The 20,992-nt window shown below is 30.4% G+C and overlaps 1 protein-coding gene across 2 annotated transcripts in view; it reads right to left on the bottom strand.

The window, feature by feature from the left end:
- The window catches only part of LOC129960837 (tetratricopeptide repeat protein 21B-like), a 98,844-nt gene that overhangs the window by 32,425 nt on the left and 45,427 nt on the right, over nucleotides 1-20,992 (bottom strand). For both annotated transcript variants that reach the window (XM_056074506.1, XM_056074507.1), the window contains exons 19-27: nucleotides 11,809-11,881; nucleotides 11,619-11,729; nucleotides 7,021-7,073; nucleotides 6,840-6,928; nucleotides 3,821-3,947; nucleotides 2,926-2,988; nucleotides 2,741-2,843; nucleotides 1,660-1,770; nucleotides 286-367 (exon numbers count right to left, since the gene is read on the bottom strand). In XM_056074506.1, the coding sequence (XP_055930481.1) occupies nucleotides 286-367; nucleotides 1,660-1,770; nucleotides 2,741-2,843; nucleotides 2,926-2,988; nucleotides 3,821-3,947; nucleotides 6,840-6,928; nucleotides 7,021-7,073; nucleotides 11,619-11,729; nucleotides 11,809-11,881 (812 nt within the window). The remainder of the gene's footprint in view (nucleotides 1-285; nucleotides 368-1,659; nucleotides 1,771-2,740; nucleotides 2,844-2,925; nucleotides 2,989-3,820; nucleotides 3,948-6,839; nucleotides 6,929-7,020; nucleotides 7,074-11,618; nucleotides 11,730-11,808; nucleotides 11,882-20,992) is intronic.

The following is a 20,992-nucleotide window of genomic DNA, read 5'->3' as shown; positions in this document are numbered from 1 at the left end:
TGTTATGCATACATTTAATATCTCTCTCTCTCTCTCTCCTTTTTTTTCCATCAAAATGTATTACAAAGATGGATTTAGATACATTATTCTTTCTTTAGAAAAGCCCAGTTCCTACTTTATTGCTTTCATTAAAATGGTTACAGTTCAGGTTAACTTTAAGAACATATCAAGTTCAGGTTAGCAGAACATATCATGTAATGTTTGCCACCATATGCATACAACAAAGACATACGCTACAAAACAGTTAACAAATCCATAAACTACTTAGATTTCAAAAACGATTACCTGGTTTAATATCTAATAACTTTTGAAACTGAAATTTAGCTGATTGCAGATCGCCAGCTTCAAACATCATATCAGCCAACATCTAAATAAATAAATTTTTAAATGTTGAAAAAAATTCAAAATAAAAGAAAATGAAAGCACACCATTCTTAAAATATCTTGAAAGGTGACAAATCAGCCTTAAAAAAGTAACAAAAATGAGTTATAATTCACATTATTTATTTATACCGACACTTTCATTTAGTCTTATCATTCAACGACACTCAAGCATACTCTGCTCATAAACGAATAAAAACTGTATGTTGCAGCAGGTGACAAGAAAAAAAGGCTGCATCTTAAATTTATTGAATTATCTTTACTGAAATGTTTTATTTCTAATATTCTACCATGACAGTGCCAATATTTTAGGTCATACTACGACCATTTATTGATACGCTCACAAACCAGTTAATAAAAACAAGATGCCTTGGAAAAATACAAAAAGGCGTAAAATGTGAATGTGAGAATGTTTCCAATTCTTTCTGAGCTTTTTCAAATTAAAAAATTATTTCACATCAATTTTACATAATTTTTTTAATTAAATAACTCAATAATTATGTTACTTATTTAATTAATATTATTCTTAGTTAACTTGCTTTACTTTATAATAAACCTAAGAACGTTTCTAAAAGTAGCATGAGACAGTGATTTCAAAATCTTCATATTTCCTCTATTTTCGTTGTCAAATTATTGTTTATTATCAGATCTCAATAAAGACAGTATATCATGGAATGTCTAAAATCTGTCAGAGTTTGTAACAAACTATTATCTATAAATATATAAGAATATGGAAAAGATTATAATAAATATGGAAAATTTTAACTCAAATACATAACGTAAATACAACATACTACTGAAGTAGAAAAAAATACTTGCTTGAATACTAATACATTTTATCTTTTTGGAACAGAAACTTTAAACAGAACTATACTAGTAATAATCCTTAATTCCACAACTTTGAATGGGTTCTTATTCACATACATAATTTAGGTAAATTTATGTTACAAAAAAAAAAAAAAAAGAAAGAAAGAAAGAAATCGGACAGGGACAATCTTGCAGACGTATATAATTTAAGTAAATTTACAATAAATAGATAAAAAAGTTATTATAAAGAAAAACGTTAAAACAGTTTTAGAGTCCATAATTATTGTATATTCCAAACAGTATTTACAATTAATATAAATATCAACAATACTATTAATAAGATGGGCATTAAAAAACGCTCAAACTTATAAAACAGAATAAGTAAGATAAAGAAAACCTATTGCTTGCTAATTAAATTTGATAAATTAAAAAGGTTAATTAAAAATTAAGTAAATTAAAATGAAAAACTTACAACAGCTGCAGGTACATTTTCACTGTCCTTACTTAAAACGGTTGCACAATACTGACGAGCAGCGTCTATATCATGTGATTCAATATGCAATCTTGCCAAAGCGAGAAGAATCTTAAATGAATCAGTTAAAAACAGTTATAAATATATTTCGAAAAAAATTAGATGAATTTTCATACAGACTTATTTGCTTCATAAGGATAAAAACATTCTTCATTTAATTTTTCAAAGATCTGAAATCAAAGTACAATTCCTTTTTCGTTTTTTTTTTTTTTTTTTTTTTTTTTGCCAGATGAAAAAAATCAAATCATATGTGCCTTTTCCAATCTCTACATCTGCTGATTCTAAGTAATTGTAAATTTTATAAATACTATCGTTCAGAAGTGAAAAGGAAAAAAAAATTAAAGACTGAATATGAATACAATTACAAATTTAAAAGAATTTTATGAAAGGACGTATTACATTTTTACTGATGCTTTAGTCAAAATTATATTACGCTTAATATTAAAATATTTTATAACATTCGTAACATCATTTAATATGTTGAAAAATTGACAATAAATTAATTTGTATGTAAACTAAAATATGCGCTCTTTAGCTTTTTAAAAAAATAATAAACTATAAAAATTGCCACAAAAAATATTGCACATTGAAATTACGAAAACCGTCAAAAATAGTACGACAGTTAAAGTCCTGCAAATTTCGAGCAAATAATCATTAGAACATTAAAGCGAATTACAAAAATTAAAACTAAAAAGAATCTATCAAATTTGGATGACATTTTAAACAATAAAATAAGTCAAAAGTAGGAAGGGCAATTTCCAATTAAAAAACAAAGGGATCACCTAAATTACTGAATAAGTCTAAACAAAAAACAATTATTAGAAACAATAGATATTCCCCAAAAAATCCTGAATGTGTATTTACTTTTCTAAATGAATACTTAATGCGTTTAGCACACAAAAAAAAAAATAACCGTCAAAAAATTACACAAGAATTAAAGCTACGCTTCATGTTATTTGTTTCAAATATTGAAAACTATTGACGAAAACATTCAATATAAAAATTATAAAAAACCAAATACCTCTGTATCACTTTCATCAAAGGTAAGAGCTTCCCTGTAAAATTGTACGGCACTACCATAGTCTTTTTTTCTTGATGCATGAATTGCTAACTGGCAACAAATCCTGAAATGAATATAAATAATCAGTCATGTTTTTTCTTTCTAATAAACAAGAAAAAATCTTAAATATAAAATTTGTAACTAACTCTTTGGCTTTTTTCCGGTGTTCATCAGCATCTGCTTGTTCCATATGAACTTTTCTTAACACTCTATAATAAAAATAAAAAACGAAAGATCTTCAACATTATCTTTAACATTAATTTGAATTTAAAATAAATTTTCCTTTTCGCTTCGGATTTCCTTCAAAAGGTTATAGAATTGAAAAAAGGCTTAGTACATAACTTATCTAGAAAGATGTTTTTGAAAATAAGTTTGCAATTGGACAACTGTGCTAATGAGAATTCAGAATGCAACATATAATGAAATTTCATCTTAAAAATTAATTTTTCAAATTACAAGATACGGCGAATTATTCGGAAAGGGCAGTAAATCATCTTATCCTATAATTTAGATTACTTTAGATGCTACAAACAGTAACTGGCTGTTTCTCTGATTCCTAATGCTGGTTAACTTAGGTATTAAATGATACAAAATAAGTACCAAAAAATCATCTAAATATCTAAAGATCTTTATACTAAGTCATCAAAGAAACAAATTCGATCAGAAGTATGGTCGAGCAAATTATGAGGCGGTAAACAAATTCAGCCTTGCTTTTTCGACAATGCAAAAATTTGATATATTGCCAAATAATTAGAGATTCCATTTCGAATTCCCATTTTAAAATAAATAATTAAATTATAATTTAAATAAAATAAAAATTCAGAAGTGATTTTATATTTTAACCTTTAAAATTTAAATAAAATTAATGAATTTTAAAAAAAACTATAATGTAGAAAATCTTCCGCAAAATCTATTGTTTTATTAATTTTAAATTTCATGATAAATATGAAATTTCCCCACTAAAGTCGAGAATTTGTTTCTTGCAGTATTATACACATGTAAAGATTGTTAACAAATTAATTATTTATAATTTTAAATTACCGAGTTTGGACACCCCATGCTTTTTGAAGTGTACTCATAGCCTGATCTTCCATTTCCATTTTGGAATAAACTTCGGATAAGAGGCACAAATATTTGGATTCCATAGCTAACCAATTGAGATTATCAGCTACAAAGAAAAAGGTCTTTAATTCGTTTACATATATATGCAAAAAATCAATAAGAGAGCTGAAAAATAGCATGAAATACTCTTTACTTTTTTAACATTTTTCGTGTATTAATTATGCTTAAATTAAATTTTTTCAAATTCCCCCAAATCCAAAGCTTCCCCAATACCAAAAGTAAAAATCCTGATTGTGACAGTTTTCAGACAATTACTTAACAAGCAGATCGACGTATACCTGATATAATTTATATGGTTATAAGAAAATATGTACGTTGAAATAGTGCGCAAGGTGACTAAGTGGCATTTGGCTATCATTTGATTTGTTAGAATAACGTTCCTTTTGAAGCTAAACAAGAGATATTAGGTACAAACGTCGTTATTCTAATTCATTATCAAACGCAAGAACGATATGTGTACTGACACTCTCCGAATTTCCACATCAGAACAATATAGGCATTTTATCAAATGACATGAGACTACTCACACTAAACCTAAAAAACAAAGCAGATTATTGTAATACTTAATCTCAAATACACATTCATCATGACTCCACTTCTAAATCGTTACCTACATTTGAAATCAGGAAGGGAATAACAAGGATTTTCAGAGTTTGTTAGCAAAACAATTAATCGATGTCTATATACTCTCGTATTAATAATACAGAAAAAAATATTCAAAGAAGGACGTAATATTGAAAATAATATTTTCAGTATGATAGAGCCAACAGTGTGGGTGAATAATATAATCCATGGTTAGAAAGCAAGGACGATATATGAGATGGCACCTCACTTTTCAACTTTCCACACAACATTATACTTTCTGGTGCATATTAAATCTGGTGTCTTTATATGAAAGGCCCTATGTTGCTGTGATATTAATATATATATTGTGTTATGATAGTAAAAAATGTTTCCCATTAGAGTAGAAGTATGCTATACTTCTACTTTAAATCGATCCCATACCAGTTGCTGATATACCATCTTTTTGTCTCATATAAAGAAAAGCAATTTATAAAACAAAAACAACATCTTGTTACACTTTAACAACATCTTCAACAAGTTACTCAACACCTTGTTACAAGTTATTCGAAAAAACTGCTTCAGCTTTGACATTGCAGCCAAAGTCTATTTACAACAATTCTGGCTTAGGGAAGTAACTTTATTACGTTTGCCAAGAGCTGTCTAATAGTTTTCTTAAAGACGATAAAAAATAATTGTTCTTCATATGGTTTCGACCTAAGATCACAAGTCATCGCTAAACGCAATATTTTTACTAAAAAAAAAAATCTTAACGCTATCAGTATATCCATGATGGATTTTAACTGACTTTGCACAAAAATAAAAAGACTTGCCAGATAACATACGTATATCATATCTAATTAAAAAATAATAAATAATGCTAAGAAATGTACCCGATAATGTAGTTTAATCTAACCAAGTAATGTAGTTTAATTCCTTTCCTGAAAATTTTTAATAAATATTATGTGCAGCTAATGAAATACTCTAGATGACAAGTCATGGGATAGCAATATGCAAATACGCACATAGCAGTAGTATCGCGTGCAAAATGTATAAATGAGCAGGGTATTGGCAGGGCTTTCATTTGTACTCAAGTGATTCATGTGAAAAGGTTTCTGATGTGATTATGGCAGCACGACTTTGAACGCGGAGTGATAGTTGGAGCTAGACGCATGGGACATTCCATTTCAGAAATCGTTGGGGATCCATATCCGAGATCCATAGTGTCAAGAGTGTCCCGAGAATATCCAACAACCTCCCACCATGGAAAACGGCCAACCGTTTACACTTAATGACCGAGACAGCATAGAAGCATAGCATAGAATTGTCTGTTTAACAGACAGGCAACACAGAGTGAAATAACCGCAGGAATCAATGTGGGACATACAAAGGACGTTATGTTAGGACAATGCGATGAAATTTGGCTTTAACGGGCTATAGTAGCAGAAGACCCATTCGAGTACCTTTATTAATGGCACGACAACGCCTGTAGCACCTCTCCTCGGATCGTGACTATATCGGTTGGACCTAGACGATTCGAAAACCGTGGCTTAGTCAGATGAGTCACAATTTTAGTTGGTAAGAGCTGCTGGCAGGGTTCAAGTGTAGAGCAGACCCCACGAAACAATGAACCCAATTTGTCTACAAGGTATTGTGCAAGCTGGTGGCGGCTCCATAATAGCGTGGACCGTTTTTGAATGAAATAGACTGGGTCCTCTGGTCTAAATGAATCGATCATTGACTGAAAATGGTTATGTTCATTTACTTGGAGATCATTTGCAGCCATTCATGGACTTCATGTTCAGTGATGGATTTTTTTTATGGATGACAATGCGCCATTTCATCGGGGTACAGCTGATTGATGTTAAGAACATCCTGTGCAATTTCAGCGAATGATTTGATCATCTAGTTCGCCCACCATGAATTCCATCGAACATTTATAGGACGTAATCCAGAGTTTAATTCGTGCACAAAATCCTGCACCGGCAATACTTTCACAATTATGGGAGTCTATTGAGGTAGCATGGTTTACTATTTCAACAGGTCGACCACGTCGAGTTACTGCACTTCGCCGGGCAAAAGGAGGTTCAACAAGTTATTAAGAGGTATTCCATGACTTGTGTCACCTCAGTGTAGTTGCAGAAGTTATAGTTAACATTAATTAAGATCTTGTAGTAGGACTTGACTTCAAATTCTAATAATTCCACACACTCTCACACTCCACAATTCTCTAATAAGGTATACATTTTTCAACGTCTTCTAAAACCTGACTTTGAAAATTATCTTTCATCCCATCTCACCACAATAAGAAATTCTATTGGTTCATGGAAACAAACATAAAGGTAAAAATAGTGATTAAGTGGAATAAAAAACAAACCTCCACGGCCACTCTCGAGAGCAGCATTAATCAGCTCCTCAGCTTCTTTGTAGCGCTTTATCACACACAATAAGGAACACAAATCAAACCTACAAAGTTTTTTAATAAAAATACGTTTCTTTAAATTTTTGACTGGCAATTCAATAAAACTGATACTTTAATTAAATTACATTCATTTTACCTTAAATTTTCTTGTCCACCACTCTTAATAGCTGCTTTATAGTAAGTTACAGCCTGAAAAAAAAATCAGTAATGAATTGGAATATGTCTATAAGGTAAGCAACAGAAATACAATTTCGGACCTTTAAATATCTCCACTCTTTCACACATGAGTTAAGTGTCATTTCGGAAGGTCATTCAAAACATAAATTAGAACTGATTTGTTTTTTCATTCAATAAAACAGTTATATAGAAACTACATCAGAGAAAGAATGAGTTACACTATTTTAAAGTAAAGGAGAAAATAAATGCAGCAATTTTGGATGCGATATACACTTGAAAATATTCCAAATGCCTGAAGAGATTAAAATTCAAAGAAAATCCTGAAAACAATTTAACTTGGAGGTTGCGAATTAATAATACGACAGTTAATACTTCAAAACACAAGCGAATATTTGATTAGAAATAATAAAACTTATAAAACATTCAGTTAGGAATCAACAACATCTGAATATAGTTAAGGCATTTGAGAGATTAAACTATGTCAACCCTAGTAATTGCTTGACAATAATTAAGAATGGAAATAGGTTCTGTTGCTTTCAGGGAAATAAAAATCAATTTTTAAATATGAAATTAAACTAAAATATGGATCCAAAAAAGGAAACCGAATTCTTAGAAATGGGAACAAGTATAAAGTACTGTCGAAGCGACAATGATCATATCAGTTTTGTAGCCAAAAAGACAACTTTGCTATACAGTGAAAAATAGATTGATAAATGACTTACAAGAAAACTGCAGTTCTCATGAACTGAGTCAATTCTCAATTCTTTTCTAAAAATTTTCGGAAAAAACAGAAAGGAAAGCTGCGAATATCAGTATGACTTCAAATAATAATAATTTAACACTCCTCTTGTTTATCATCAGTTAAAATTATTTATCATCTTTAAATGGCTGCAACTGATAAAAAAACTATTCTATAGTGTATCCATTCAATTTCGATAATTTTTCTTTCAGAGCAATAATGATTAGTCCTAAGAAGAAAACAAGCGAGTATTTTGTAAGAAAACTGGCAATGCATTAAAAATGAAAAAAAAAAAAAAATGCATCAACTTAATCTGGCTGATGATCCGATATATACTGCGCCGAACGAAAAGTCAAAAGCACAATTTAAGTAAAAAAATAAAAAAAAAATGGCATGAAACTTTTCACATTCATAAAACCGAGAAGCGAAAAAAAAAAAACCTTAATTCTTTGATTAGTTTAATTAGTCATTTTATTACATCATTTATTTATTTTGTATCACTATTCTATGACAGGAAGCTATCCATTTGGTACTGTCGGAATATCTTTATATTCATTTTCATAAACTTATCTTTCCCATTTAAGAATTTTTCCAAGATGTGAATAGATTCTTTTAATGAAATTAATCAACCCACTTATTTCGAGTAAAATTTCTTTCCTTTTTAGGAACCAAATATATTAATTTCTTTCAAATAAATAATCCAATTTGTGAAATATTTTTTTGTTATTGTAACCTTATTCGAATATTTCTTCGATCTAGTAAGAATTTCTTAAATATATTTTACATAAACTGAATAAATACAAAGATATAATATTATTTTCTTCATTAAAGTGAATTGGTAACGTGACGGAACGTGAGCACTGTGGAGACTCAATTCGGACTTTTTATTCCTCCCCGAGACCAAGCATTCGCTTGAGGTGTGGTGGAAATAACCATTTGCTTTTCTCGTTCATCTGAGAATGTCGCCAATTAATTCAGATGGATGTGTATATCGCTGACAGTCTAAAATGCCCGATAGATACGTTGTGCCTATCGTACGTTGTACAACTGATATATTAAAAGTAGAATTTATTACATGTTAAAATGTGCCTCTCACTACTGTCTGACTGTTCTTTGTTGCGTCTTAGTAGTAATTTCTCTCTTCCCCCCCCCTTTAGAATCTTATTATGAATCTTTCAGGTCATTGCACAACTCATAGTGATTTTACCTCTGGTACCTGTGAAATATTTATTTATGTAACAAATGATACACTGAAAGTAAAATATATTATACCTTTAAACGTGACTTTCGTTATTATTAGATAGTGCGTTGTTACTTCCAGGTCATTTTTTTTTTGTTTAATTCCTTTAAGAATCTCTCTTTGAACCTTTCAGAACAAGGGTTAATGCTTCAAAAAGTTTGATCCACTCACACATACCTTTTAGGGGTAGGTATCGTCAGAGTGATACGGATGCCACAATCCCGAAGTTCCCAAGGATTTTTATTCTCTTTTGGTTTAACCTCCCTTTCAATTTCTCCTTTTCGCTGGATTCTTTCATCCTTTGACGGCAAGAGAGGGAGCTCTCTAGGAGAAGCTGTTACCATTTTGTTTCCTTATCGCTTTTCATGGACAGCAAAAACATGTTGACCCTGCATGTCATTAGACGTGTGGTGCATTGTGGTCCTCGGCGTATCCATTCGGTCGTTAATTAGCCATATGAATGGTTAATCTACTAAGGATAAAGCGAAAAAGTCACACTCTTAGGTTTGGCTTTAAGGGTGACACCGAATGTATAAATTCAGGCTAGCATTAAGGAAAGTGCCGAGGCTGAAAATGTACAGAGCAAGTGGATGCCTTCCTTGTTGGGCTCCATGGTGAAAGGACACGTCGAACCTGAAATTCCAGCAATGTCATACATGCAAATCCGAACGTGCTTCCTTATGTGGGGCAACACAATGCATCAATCTTTCAACAGAAATTTCCAACGTTTTTTCTAATTCAAAGAATATCAGATACTAAAGAATCATTTCATGGCAATTTCTAAAATTACTGACGAGATGAAATCCACAAAGAAACTTTGATCTGATTATCTGCTTGTCGAATTGAATCTTTTAAACAAGTGAAACTAATTTTAAATCTGAAATTATTGTTAACAATTCCTATTTTAGTTAGTCCCTACCCAATAATATATGCTAAAGGAGTGTATACCCTTTGGTAAAATAATCAATACTCCATTTGAAGAAATTATTAAAAAGCTAAAAAGTCGGGAATGTGCGGCTTATTACTATACAGAGGGATGGCCAGTTTCTGAACACTAAACATCTTGTTTTAACTTTCAGTTCCGATATATTGCTGGAGAACATTAAAGCAGAATATATGCATCTATCTATTAGAATATATATAATGTATCCTTTGGGATGCTGGCATTCGCCCGCTGTGCAGAAGTCGTTCATAATAAGACTAACTGCACTGCTAAAGAGAAGTGTGCTAATCGCAAGGACGAACAAACTTTATTCTCCTAAAATTCTCCAGCCTGGAAGAGGAAATAAAAATTGTCTGAACAAAATCCAAAAACCAAATTAAAAAATCTACTACTATATTCAAGCAATGGGTCTTAGTTGATATTTCAACTGGTATTAGTTTGAAACCTTCTGAATCCATTATAGTAATATCTAGTCCAGTTAACTTGCCAAATCTATCTAATGCACCAGTATGTGAAGATGCTTTGCTTTATCTGACTTAACTAATTTTCAACATGTGATACATGCGAAAGGCCTCTTCGGTTAAAAAAAAAAAATTATTAATGCTGAAAAAATTTCGAAATTTTATATTATCTCATCTCGTTAAATTCCCACCACAGTTTCATTGCAAATATATTGTCTTCACTGTGCAGTCAACACCGAAAACTAAGCCAAATACCTTGGCTCAAGTTAAATTACTTTCTTCTGCTGAATTGCGCTGCAATCTATTGCTGTTTTCTCTTCAGGACGCAACTATCTCAGAAATATGTTGCTGACGTCGAGACGAGTTCTTCCTCAGCATCGAAAGAGAACGCATTATAATACATGTCTGAGGGCTTAGAAGACTCGCAAGAAGTTAATAGATATCCTCCCTCTACAAAACGTAAAAGGGAAAAAAGTAAATAAATATATTCTTCTTGCAAAATATAAAAACATGCAGCAATCTTACATCTTTTTATTTGTTTACCTTTTCTTTTCAAAATTAAATTTCTTATTTCTTGTTATTTCCTGTGATTTTCAATTTTAAAAAAAGTTGAGTAAATTTTTAAAATAAAATTCTAACTAGTTAACTTTTACAGTGTTTTAGCATTTTATCTAGATCATTTATGTCTCTGTTAATAGATTATTCTTTCTTTTACTTGCTGTTTTAGATATATTTTAAATCTAAAATTTTATAATTTGTAATTGCAATCTTCCTTTACGGTTTATTCTTAGTTTTGATAAAATATATTTTATTATGTTTAAATTTCAACTTGAGTAATTTCAAAATGTTTTTAGAATTTTACCTATTTTTATACTACATCACCATATATTTTAACACTATGATCCTATTCATCACTATAAGCTTGGGACAATATGACCAAGCATGGCTCCTTCCTCAACAACACCCAACCAATCTATTTCTCATATAAATTTGAATGTCTTAGTTTTGTCATAGCCATCCATTAGAAATAACTTCATAAAAAAGATTATTTTAGCGCAATTAAAAAAAAATTATTACAATTAGATTAACCCTGCAAATTTAAATGTCACTTTTTAATAAATTCAAATACAAACATGAAGATGTGTACAAAAAAGGCATAAAACAAGCTACTCACCTTTTCATAATTGTGCGTTTTGACTAAAGCTGTACCTATTTTGCTTGCTAAATCACTATCTTTTGGATTCTGTTTAAGAGCTTGTTCATAAGACTCAACTGCTTTTTCAGGCTAATAAAAAAATGGTTCCAGAAAATATATAATTTGGAGAACCACATTTAAAAAAAATTATTAATGCAATAAATCATACTTCTTGAATTTTCATATATGCATCTCCTAGTAGGTTCAGCGTTTCTGGAGTATTCATTTCTTTCACAGCTTCTCTAAAAGCGTACATAAATATAATTACATACTGAATACATTTTAGAAAAGCATGCTATTACAGAACAACAAGAAAGAAGATTATATATATATTTTTAAATCTCAAACTAACATTACATATATGAAACAGCGGAAGTGGTCTTCTCTAAACTTTCTCGTGTACTCTTCAATAAAGGTCTTATCCCCCTTCTTCCACATAAAATTGTGGACCTTGGATAAGATCGCGAATGCCTTGCACGACATTGGTGAAGTTACGAAATATAGATCTCTGGATTGAATCTAATATTTTTACTGATTGTATCGCGAGAGTATCTATTTTGGAAGTCTTTTTACCTACCAATTAACACCAAAATTTGACGTGAAACTACAGCTGTAGTCATAAAATCACAAACTGAATTTCATTGATTTAAAACATTTCGTTCATAAGTTATTGCTTTATTGAAGTTGGTTCAAAATTTAATAAGTATCTATATATTAAATGCCAAATATGTGCATCAAATTTTATTCAACTAGCTCTTTGTGTTTTGTAGTTATCGAGTTCATTTGTACTCAAACAGCCGGCCAGACAGACTTCCTGTGAATGGATTTCGTTCAAAACTTCATATGAATCAAAACATTTGGTCATAATTTCATATACAAATTTTAATCATCATTCGCAAAGCGTTTTTGAGTTATTGTGTTCACAAACAACCAAAATGTGTTTTTGACTGTGTGTAGTCACACAGTCAAATAGTTTGACAGTCAAATGTTTTTTTGACTGTTTGTGTAACAGGCATCATGTCAAAAATGTATTTTTCAGACTTAGGGAAGTCTGCACAATGAAGATTCGTCAAAATCTCAAGTTCGAATTTTTTGACGATAACAATGTTTCCTCTATGTTTGGTATAAGTGAAAATATAAAAAGGCAAATATTACAAGGGAAAAAATTATAATCAAATATTGAAGATCAAAAAAAGTATTTAGAAAACTAGATGTTAGAGTAAAAAGCAATCATACTGTATAATGAATATTATTTTTATACAACTAACAGTTATTAGATAAAATCTAATGCATAATAAATAAACAAAAAAATATAGCTAATTAAAATCCAATTCAGAAATATGTCAATGCATGTAAAGCATTTGGATCGTGCATATTAAAAAAAATATGGACCATAGAAACAAATTAATTAGTATTAATTGCAAGTATTGTTTAACCGTCGTAGTATTTTAACCCTTATCATGGCAATATTGCTTTTTTGAAGAAAAGCAAAAAAAACATGTATATAGGTAGCTTCTTTATTCTTCTTTTTATTTTTGAAGTATAAATAAACGTCTAGAAATGTCATGTGTTTAATAAAACTAAGTTAAAAATTATTTTATAGTGGTAGTATATTTTTATAAAGTTGTATGTATGTTATACTATACAAAATGAACATAAGGGTTTAAAGGAGCGAAATTTAAATGTAAAATCCAATGCTTTCAGCATATAGATATTTATACATGAATCTCTCAAAATTAATTATTTGACGCTCCATTGTTGCTCATTTTAATTTCCATTAGTCATATCGCTTATCTAAAAAAAAAAAAGTGCATATTTAAAACAATTATACATGGAATCTATAATCTATACCCTTAACTCTTCTGCAAGTCTAAGAATTCAGCTCTTTTGCAAATCTTAAACATCTTTAACGCACAAAATTTGCTTCTCAAAAACATATTTAAATGGAACACAGAAAATTCAACAAAACACATTCCATATACAAGATGATTTATATGCTAATAATGTGTCACCATTGCCGAGCACTCGATTAATATAGCATTCTAAATGTATACTACCATTATACTAAATCTCATCCCGAACTCAATTTTCAACCTCGTGCCCTTCCCCTTGTTGGAAGAGGGAAAATTATTTCTGTAAAGGTAGAATAGGATAACAAAAATCCAAATATTTAAACCAGCACTTATGCCCGCTCTGTAGCCTTGAGTAGGTCATGATATGATTTCTAGATAACATTTTGTGGAATTTGTTCCGATATTATCGGTAGAAACTTTCACTTGTGCAATAGTTATTCCTACATTATTCTCACGCACGATTTCAATTTTCATTACAGTTTTTTCTACAGTGCGAGTACGATTCAGAATGGACTTGGAACACTTGGGCAGACAAAGCATTCGTATGGATGATTCAGTGAATACCACAACTATCAATTTTCACAATCCGCGCTCGATTCTATATGCTCCGCCCCATTCCTTGAAAGTGATAGTATGATTTGGATACTCAGCAGTATCTTACTTCTAAGAGTATCTTCTATCTAGAGCAGTATCTTCTATTTTCTTCAATAGGTTTAACGATATATTCACTCACCGAGGAGTGATATGCATCACTATTTAAGAATGAATTTCCCCGGATTCTGAAAGCATAGCAGTAACGGCGGCTAGGGAGGAGGAATAATTGCTTGTGCCTGACTGCTTGTGCCTCGACTGCTTGTGCACTTCTCCTTCCATCACCGAAAAATAAAGCGTTTCGTCGCCAAAACTCTTTACTGTTTAGAGAAAAAATTGTAGAGTGCTAAATATCAACAAATATGATAATCTGTCCTATCTTAAAGTTATTACATAGCAAATAAGCAAAATATAGGGAGTTTTGTCCAAATTTGACTATTCTGTTAACAACAGTTAAGTCAGCAGAATGTCGGACATCTGATTCTGTTGTCGTCCATCCGGCCTGTCGTTTGCATTTCATTTGGCAGAATAACCGACATGGTGATAAGTAAATCAGATATTGCGTTTTGCCGACTTTTTTTTTTTTTTTGGTCGGTCAGCTAAGAAATCAACACGAAGGAGGAAAAATTGCATGGACTGCTACTTCCACCGATTGCTTTGATCTCTTGTCAGTGAAGTTGTTAGAGAAAATGAAAATATCAGTATTATATAAGATTGGCACATTAGGCTAATATAGAGAATGAATGAGCGCCTTTCGGCTTGTTTTCTCAAATATTTAGTTCACATTTCACTAAACACTTAAAAAAACATTTTATTTATTCAATAGTTTTTTTAGCAGCAATAAATGTCAAGATTTTTTTATTTATAACATTTTACTTCTTCGTGATATCTCCTCGTTTGGTGAAGGGTTAATATCAATCTAGTAAAAATAAAGACAGTTGCTACCATTGCTACCACCCCTCTCTTGTAATATAGGTTTGCCCAGAAAACACGCGCTGTATCAGACAAATGATATGAATTCAACTTCAAACGGTGGTGTTAGTAAAATACGTAAATGGAAGTTAAAATTACTGAAATTTAAAGTATATTTTTTGCGATTTAATTTTTTAAGCTATAATTATTTCACTAATAAAATATTACCAATTATAATTTGGTAAACAAAAAGTAAATATATATATAATATGGTAAACTATTATCCACAATCAAAGAATATATCCAAGAACGTACCAAACTTGTTGAATGAATTCAAACTAAAATTATTCAGGTACCATATTCAACATTATAAATATGAAATCGGAATGCTATTTTTTTCACACTTCTGCCACTTATTTCAATACAAAAAATATATTCACCCACATAGTTGCTTTAAAGGCATATGGATAAAAGTGTTAAAATGATGATCAATTTTAAAACTATATTTACTGCAGACAGAATATTAATATAAGTATTTACCACATTGAGAAAAATCAGTGCTTAAAAGTGAGCAAAAACTCAGGATTTTTGCAGAAATTCAAGCTTTCAATAGATCCAAGAAAAAAGTTCTTGAAAATCAACCCTTACATTTAAATAATGAAGGCTGACAAGTTTGAATTCAAGAACAGATTTCATGTTTTTGAATAAATTTATTATAGAATAATAATTCAATAAATTCAAATTTTCCAGTTAAAATTTTTTTAATCATTTTAATCAACTTTATATAAAATATCATTGCAAAATAAAGATATAAATATTAATTATTTTTCTAAAAAAGTACATTAAGAGTCTTTCTGGTTTTGAAAATTTTTATTAAAGATCCGTTTAAAAAAGTAACTAGTGTATCAAGTGGACAAGAAGTCGATAATTTCTCAGAGAGCTCTAAATTTCCGATTCTTAAATACAACAAATGGCAAAAAAAAAAATTTATATTAACAACGCTTAAAGCGTGTATTGCTCCAGATACACTTGAACACACTTTTTCGGTTAAAAGAAAGGGACAACCTAAAGTGAGTAATTATAGTTCAAGTCAATTTTAAGTTTCTTCATGTTTAAAAATTTTAATTGAAACTATTTTTGTATTACATAATTTAATGTCAGCACTGAAGTTTATGTTTTTAAACTAAACAATTTCTACTGTTTCTTGTCAACGCACGTCAAATTTGTGGAAAAATATTTTTAAACAGTTAGAATGTTTAAGTTTCGCATGAATTTTACAGTATATGAATACCTATCCGTGTTGTTCAACATAATTCTTATTTCTTAAAATTTATAAGGATGTTTTTTTTTTTTTTTTTGTTTTTGAAGAATTGAAAAATATGATGCTTTAGTTAACCCTTTAAAGGACCATTTTTTTCTAGTCATATTATGTTAAAATATTTTTAGGCTTGAAATTAGAATAAGAAAAGGGATTCATTTAGCTTATTAGATAAATTTAATTTTATTAATTAATTAATTTGGTTAATTAATAATTAAGTAACATATCAAGACACATCATTTTGTCTGAGATAAAGAACTGAAGCATCTAAGTTTCTGACTTACTAAAAAGATTTGTCAGAACTTATGCCAATCTACATAATTTCATACAAAGATTGATAAATTTGGTGGGAAGCATACTTCCCACGACCCTAGAAAGGGTTAAAAATACTTTTCCAATAAGAAATTGATCAGAAGTAATATTCTTCCAAAAATTATTTTTAATTTTAAAAAAATAATTTATTTTTATTGATAACATTATTTTAAACATTATGATTGTTTCATTATTATTAAAATGTTTCTTGATAACATTATTTTATTTTTAACATTATTTTAAATAAATATTTATATACCTCACCAAAAATGGCAGTAATAACTATAATTTATACTTTGGTGAACAAAACAAATTTGATTTAGAAAATTTTAAATATTTGATTTGATTGATTTCGTTTCATGAAACATCTATTTAATTAAGATAAATTTAATAGAATTAGCGTTATATATTGTTCAACAATCTATAATAATAAGTTAATAATTATCTTCTTTTGTTTCGGCTATTATTTTATTTTGTGATACAATTTAAATAATAATGTTATTTTACATAATCAGAGTGGTACCTACATGGCATTTGAGAATAGGTTACTGATTCTTAATTTTTTATTATTTTTTGTCATTTAGTCGTGCAATTCTTATTTTTCGACATCATACAAATAGCTAATTATTGTAAATAATTATTAATTATAAAAGAGTAATTATCATTTTAATTGATTATAATTAAATTAGCTCTTAAATACTTAATTACAATGATTTTATCACAGAATTAATTATTAAATGGTATTTTGAAACTAATCTGAAGAAATTTTGCTTGTCCCCCATCTCAGATGTCTTGCTTCCCTGTTGGAAAATTGCCTCTGCATGGCAATGTCTTGGATCCACAATTTTTATGCAGCACCGGGCTCCTCCGAACATTATATGTTGTATTACGTTTGCTACGGAAAGACATTTTTAAAAAAATAAGAAGCCATTAGCCGGCCCTTTCATCTTGTATGACCATCTGAATCTGCAGACTTTAATCTATCAGTCTTTTTTTTTTTTTTTTTTTTTTTTTTGCTTTACGAATTTCAAGCATCTAGCGAGTTTTGACAACTCAGTATTCTAACTTGCAAGACGTCATGTTCACACACACTTCGGTCAGTTGTGAAACGTGACGTCTTGCAATTTCAGATGATAGCTGACAATGACGGCTATGATGTGAAATATGTTTTGCTGTAATCAAAATTGTACATGTAAAAAAAAGTAGTAAACGAAAAGTTTTTCTTGAAGACACATTTAAAATTCTTTTTTCACCGAATGTTTTTCTCAATTTTGTATTAAATCATCCATAAAGTTGCACACTATGGTGAAACGAAAACGGCCTTAAAAAAATTTTTTTTTTTTTTTTTTCGATTTTAGTTTGGAAATAATGGGGAAAAGTTGCCTTTTAGGTTCATAAAGAATAATTGAAAATTTGGTTGCAATATTGCAACATCTTGAGGTGCTTCAAAAACCTTGAAATTTGAAAAAAAAAATTGAAAAAACTGACAAATTTTAAAATGGGCCTTTAAATTTATTTTTTCGATTTCAGTTTGGTAATAGAGAGAAAAAGGTGCCTTTCAGGTTCATTTTTTTTTTTTTTCAGTTTGGTTTCAATACTATAACATCTTCAGGTGCCGCAAAGAACTTACAGTTTGTAAAAAATTGAAAAATTATAAACTTTAATAAAAAGAATTTTATGAATTTTTCGTGGATATGATGTTACAAAAGATGGTTTTAAATATATATATAAGCACTACAACTCGAAACATTCTTAATTACAAAATATAATAATAAGAAAATATATTGAATGTTAAATTTTGTTTCTTACTTTTGTATCCTTAATAATTACAAATGCTACAGTTCAAAATCTTTTCTTCTACTTCATTGCCACATTAAACTGGGTGTTTGTTTGTTTTTGTATTAAATTTTGGAATATTCACACTTGACTCAATTTTTGCTCTTATGTATCCTTCTCTTGCAACTGAACTGCAGACATTCTGGGCCGATTCGGTCACCAGGCTTACAGTTATTTCCACAGCGTGCGGGTGACAAGGAAGCCGGAGAAAGTCGATAACTAATTCCACTATATTATTTGGTTCAACTTTAGATGCCTTCAGTATAAACTCTTTGAGAGAGTCACTGGAAACATGTTTTAACAAGGGGTCTCTATTAGTCATTTTAGATCATGAGATCATGTTCATGTAATCCTTTGCATCGAAGTTTATCTTTGGAAATTTGAACTTCCTAACTATGTCTCGATTTTCTGTTCTTGCTTTTAAAACAGGTTGTAAACCAAGTTCTATTTGAATTTTACGTTCATCACTTCGCATGGATAAAAGGATATTTTCTGGAGCAACAAAGTCCAATTTCTTTGAATAATCGGGTCTATAACGTTCTTAAGATCATCAGAGAGATAGCGTGTATATGAGATAAGATTAAACAGATGTCTGGAAACATACGTACATGCTGGTTTTAACTTAATATTAAACCACACAGGCACATACACTTTCAAAATGTACTCAGCCAGAATCTTAAGATTTTCAGTTGCCACATACAATCAAAGCAAGCGATTGGCTAATGCCAATCACCTGGAGTATAGCAAATTTTCCAGGGTTTCTTAAAGATAAATCTCTAATAAATCTAGCAGTAATTTCCACTTGATACAGCGATACTCATATTCAATAAATATTTTTGATCTGTACTTAAATCATTTTTGTCTTCCAGAAGAGGAAGTTATTTTCAATTGGCAAAAAGGTAACCACAGGAAGGCTAGCACAGTTTTCTAGCCGCTCACCTATTTCGCCTTTAAACTCATTGGGTCCTTTCGTTTTACCATCTAAATGACAAAAAAGATTTCACAATGGTAGCTCATTACAATGGAACAAACCGATTAACCATTGTAAAGGTCTTCCTATTTCCTTTTCCATCAAAGGAATCACACCATTATTATACCCAGTGTTTACAAAGGTTCCATCGCACCCAACAGCGGTAAAGTTCAAAAGTTGTTTGTTGTGTTCTCTATCTTTAAGAAATTCCAGTATACTGTCTGCTGTGTCTTCTCCGGTGTCAGATTTAGATGTTACATGGCCTAAAAACTTTGAGTTTGGTTCCTCTATTAGTAAAACGTGACTTCTGAAATAAATTTTTTTATACAACTTACTACCTCTCTTTTCTTAAACAATTGTTATGTCTTTTCTCCCATCAAAAAACAATCCTCTATTTTCAGTTATCTGAGTATATTGATTGTCGTTAATGAGAATTCTTCGATTTGTTGATCTAGCTGCTCTAATTTTCATCCTGTCAATTACATAGGTTTTGTCTTCTTCTGTGATTACACCCAAGTCCTGTAAAGAAGCACTAGCTATAGCTGCAGCAACTCTATCTGATATTCCGATACGGTCAGCAATGGAAGCTACAGATGACAATTTAATACGCATTTGAGAGCTTTTCTCTTCGTTCAGATTCGAAGGGTCTGGTAGTTTTATCTCTTCTTATCTATTTGATGGACCTGGTTGGTCTGTCTCTTCTTGTGTGTGCTCTCTTAAGGAACACTGTTGTTCTTCAGTTCTGTCAATAACCCTTTCTGGCACCCTAGTAATTTTTACCCGTTCTTGATTAAACTTAACTATTCTCTGTAGTTATTTACATCTTCTTCATTCTCTCTTCGGCAAAGCACTTGTGGTAGCTACATCAATGTTGCCTGTAACCATTTTCTTTTTAGAGCATTGATCGTTTAGAAACTCTTTTTTCATAACTGGTACTATGCTTTCTTTTATGCAAGTGCAAGTATTAAAATGTACACATTTACAGGCAGTAATATCAAATAAACGTTTAGCTTCTCCTCTAAATTTTCTGAGGTTGGAATCAAACTTATTAGAACCTTTCCTGCTTTCAGACTTTAATAAATTCTTGTATTTAGCATGAAAAGATTTTCTCATGTGTAAAATTCCTTTGCTAGAAATAACGGGAATAGAAGTTCTGGACCATATTTGTTCTATTTTGCGAACTAAAGTGTCAAATACTTCGCTTAGAGTAGGATCCTTCTCTGAAGCAATTTTGAGGTTATGTCTAATGTAACAATAGCACTTCATAACAGATTCTTAAGTAGGCAGTTCAAGCAAATCGCTAAATTTACCAAAAATATGACATTCTGACATTTGTCTTGTCTTCACTAACTTAACTTGAGCCATTTTTACTAACTACAAAGTACGCAAGCGCATAAATTCACAAATCAGTTATGTTAATCATTACATAACAGACGGAGCGGAGATTCAAACTTAACAGAATTCAGCACCAGTTCTGATGTCACCACCAAATGAACAGTTCACTCACCATCAGACAAAAATCCGCCTCCCCTCAATAGCATCTACATCAGTGATGACTCAT

This window comes from Argiope bruennichi, chromosome X2, assembly GCF_947563725.1.
Source record: "Argiope bruennichi chromosome X2, qqArgBrue1.1, whole genome shotgun sequence".
In the NCBI taxonomy this organism is placed as follows: domain Eukaryota; kingdom Metazoa; phylum Arthropoda; class Arachnida; order Araneae; family Araneidae; genus Argiope; species Argiope bruennichi.
Note: the sequence above shows the minus strand (reverse complement) of the source record. Positions and strands in the feature narration are given on the sequence as shown.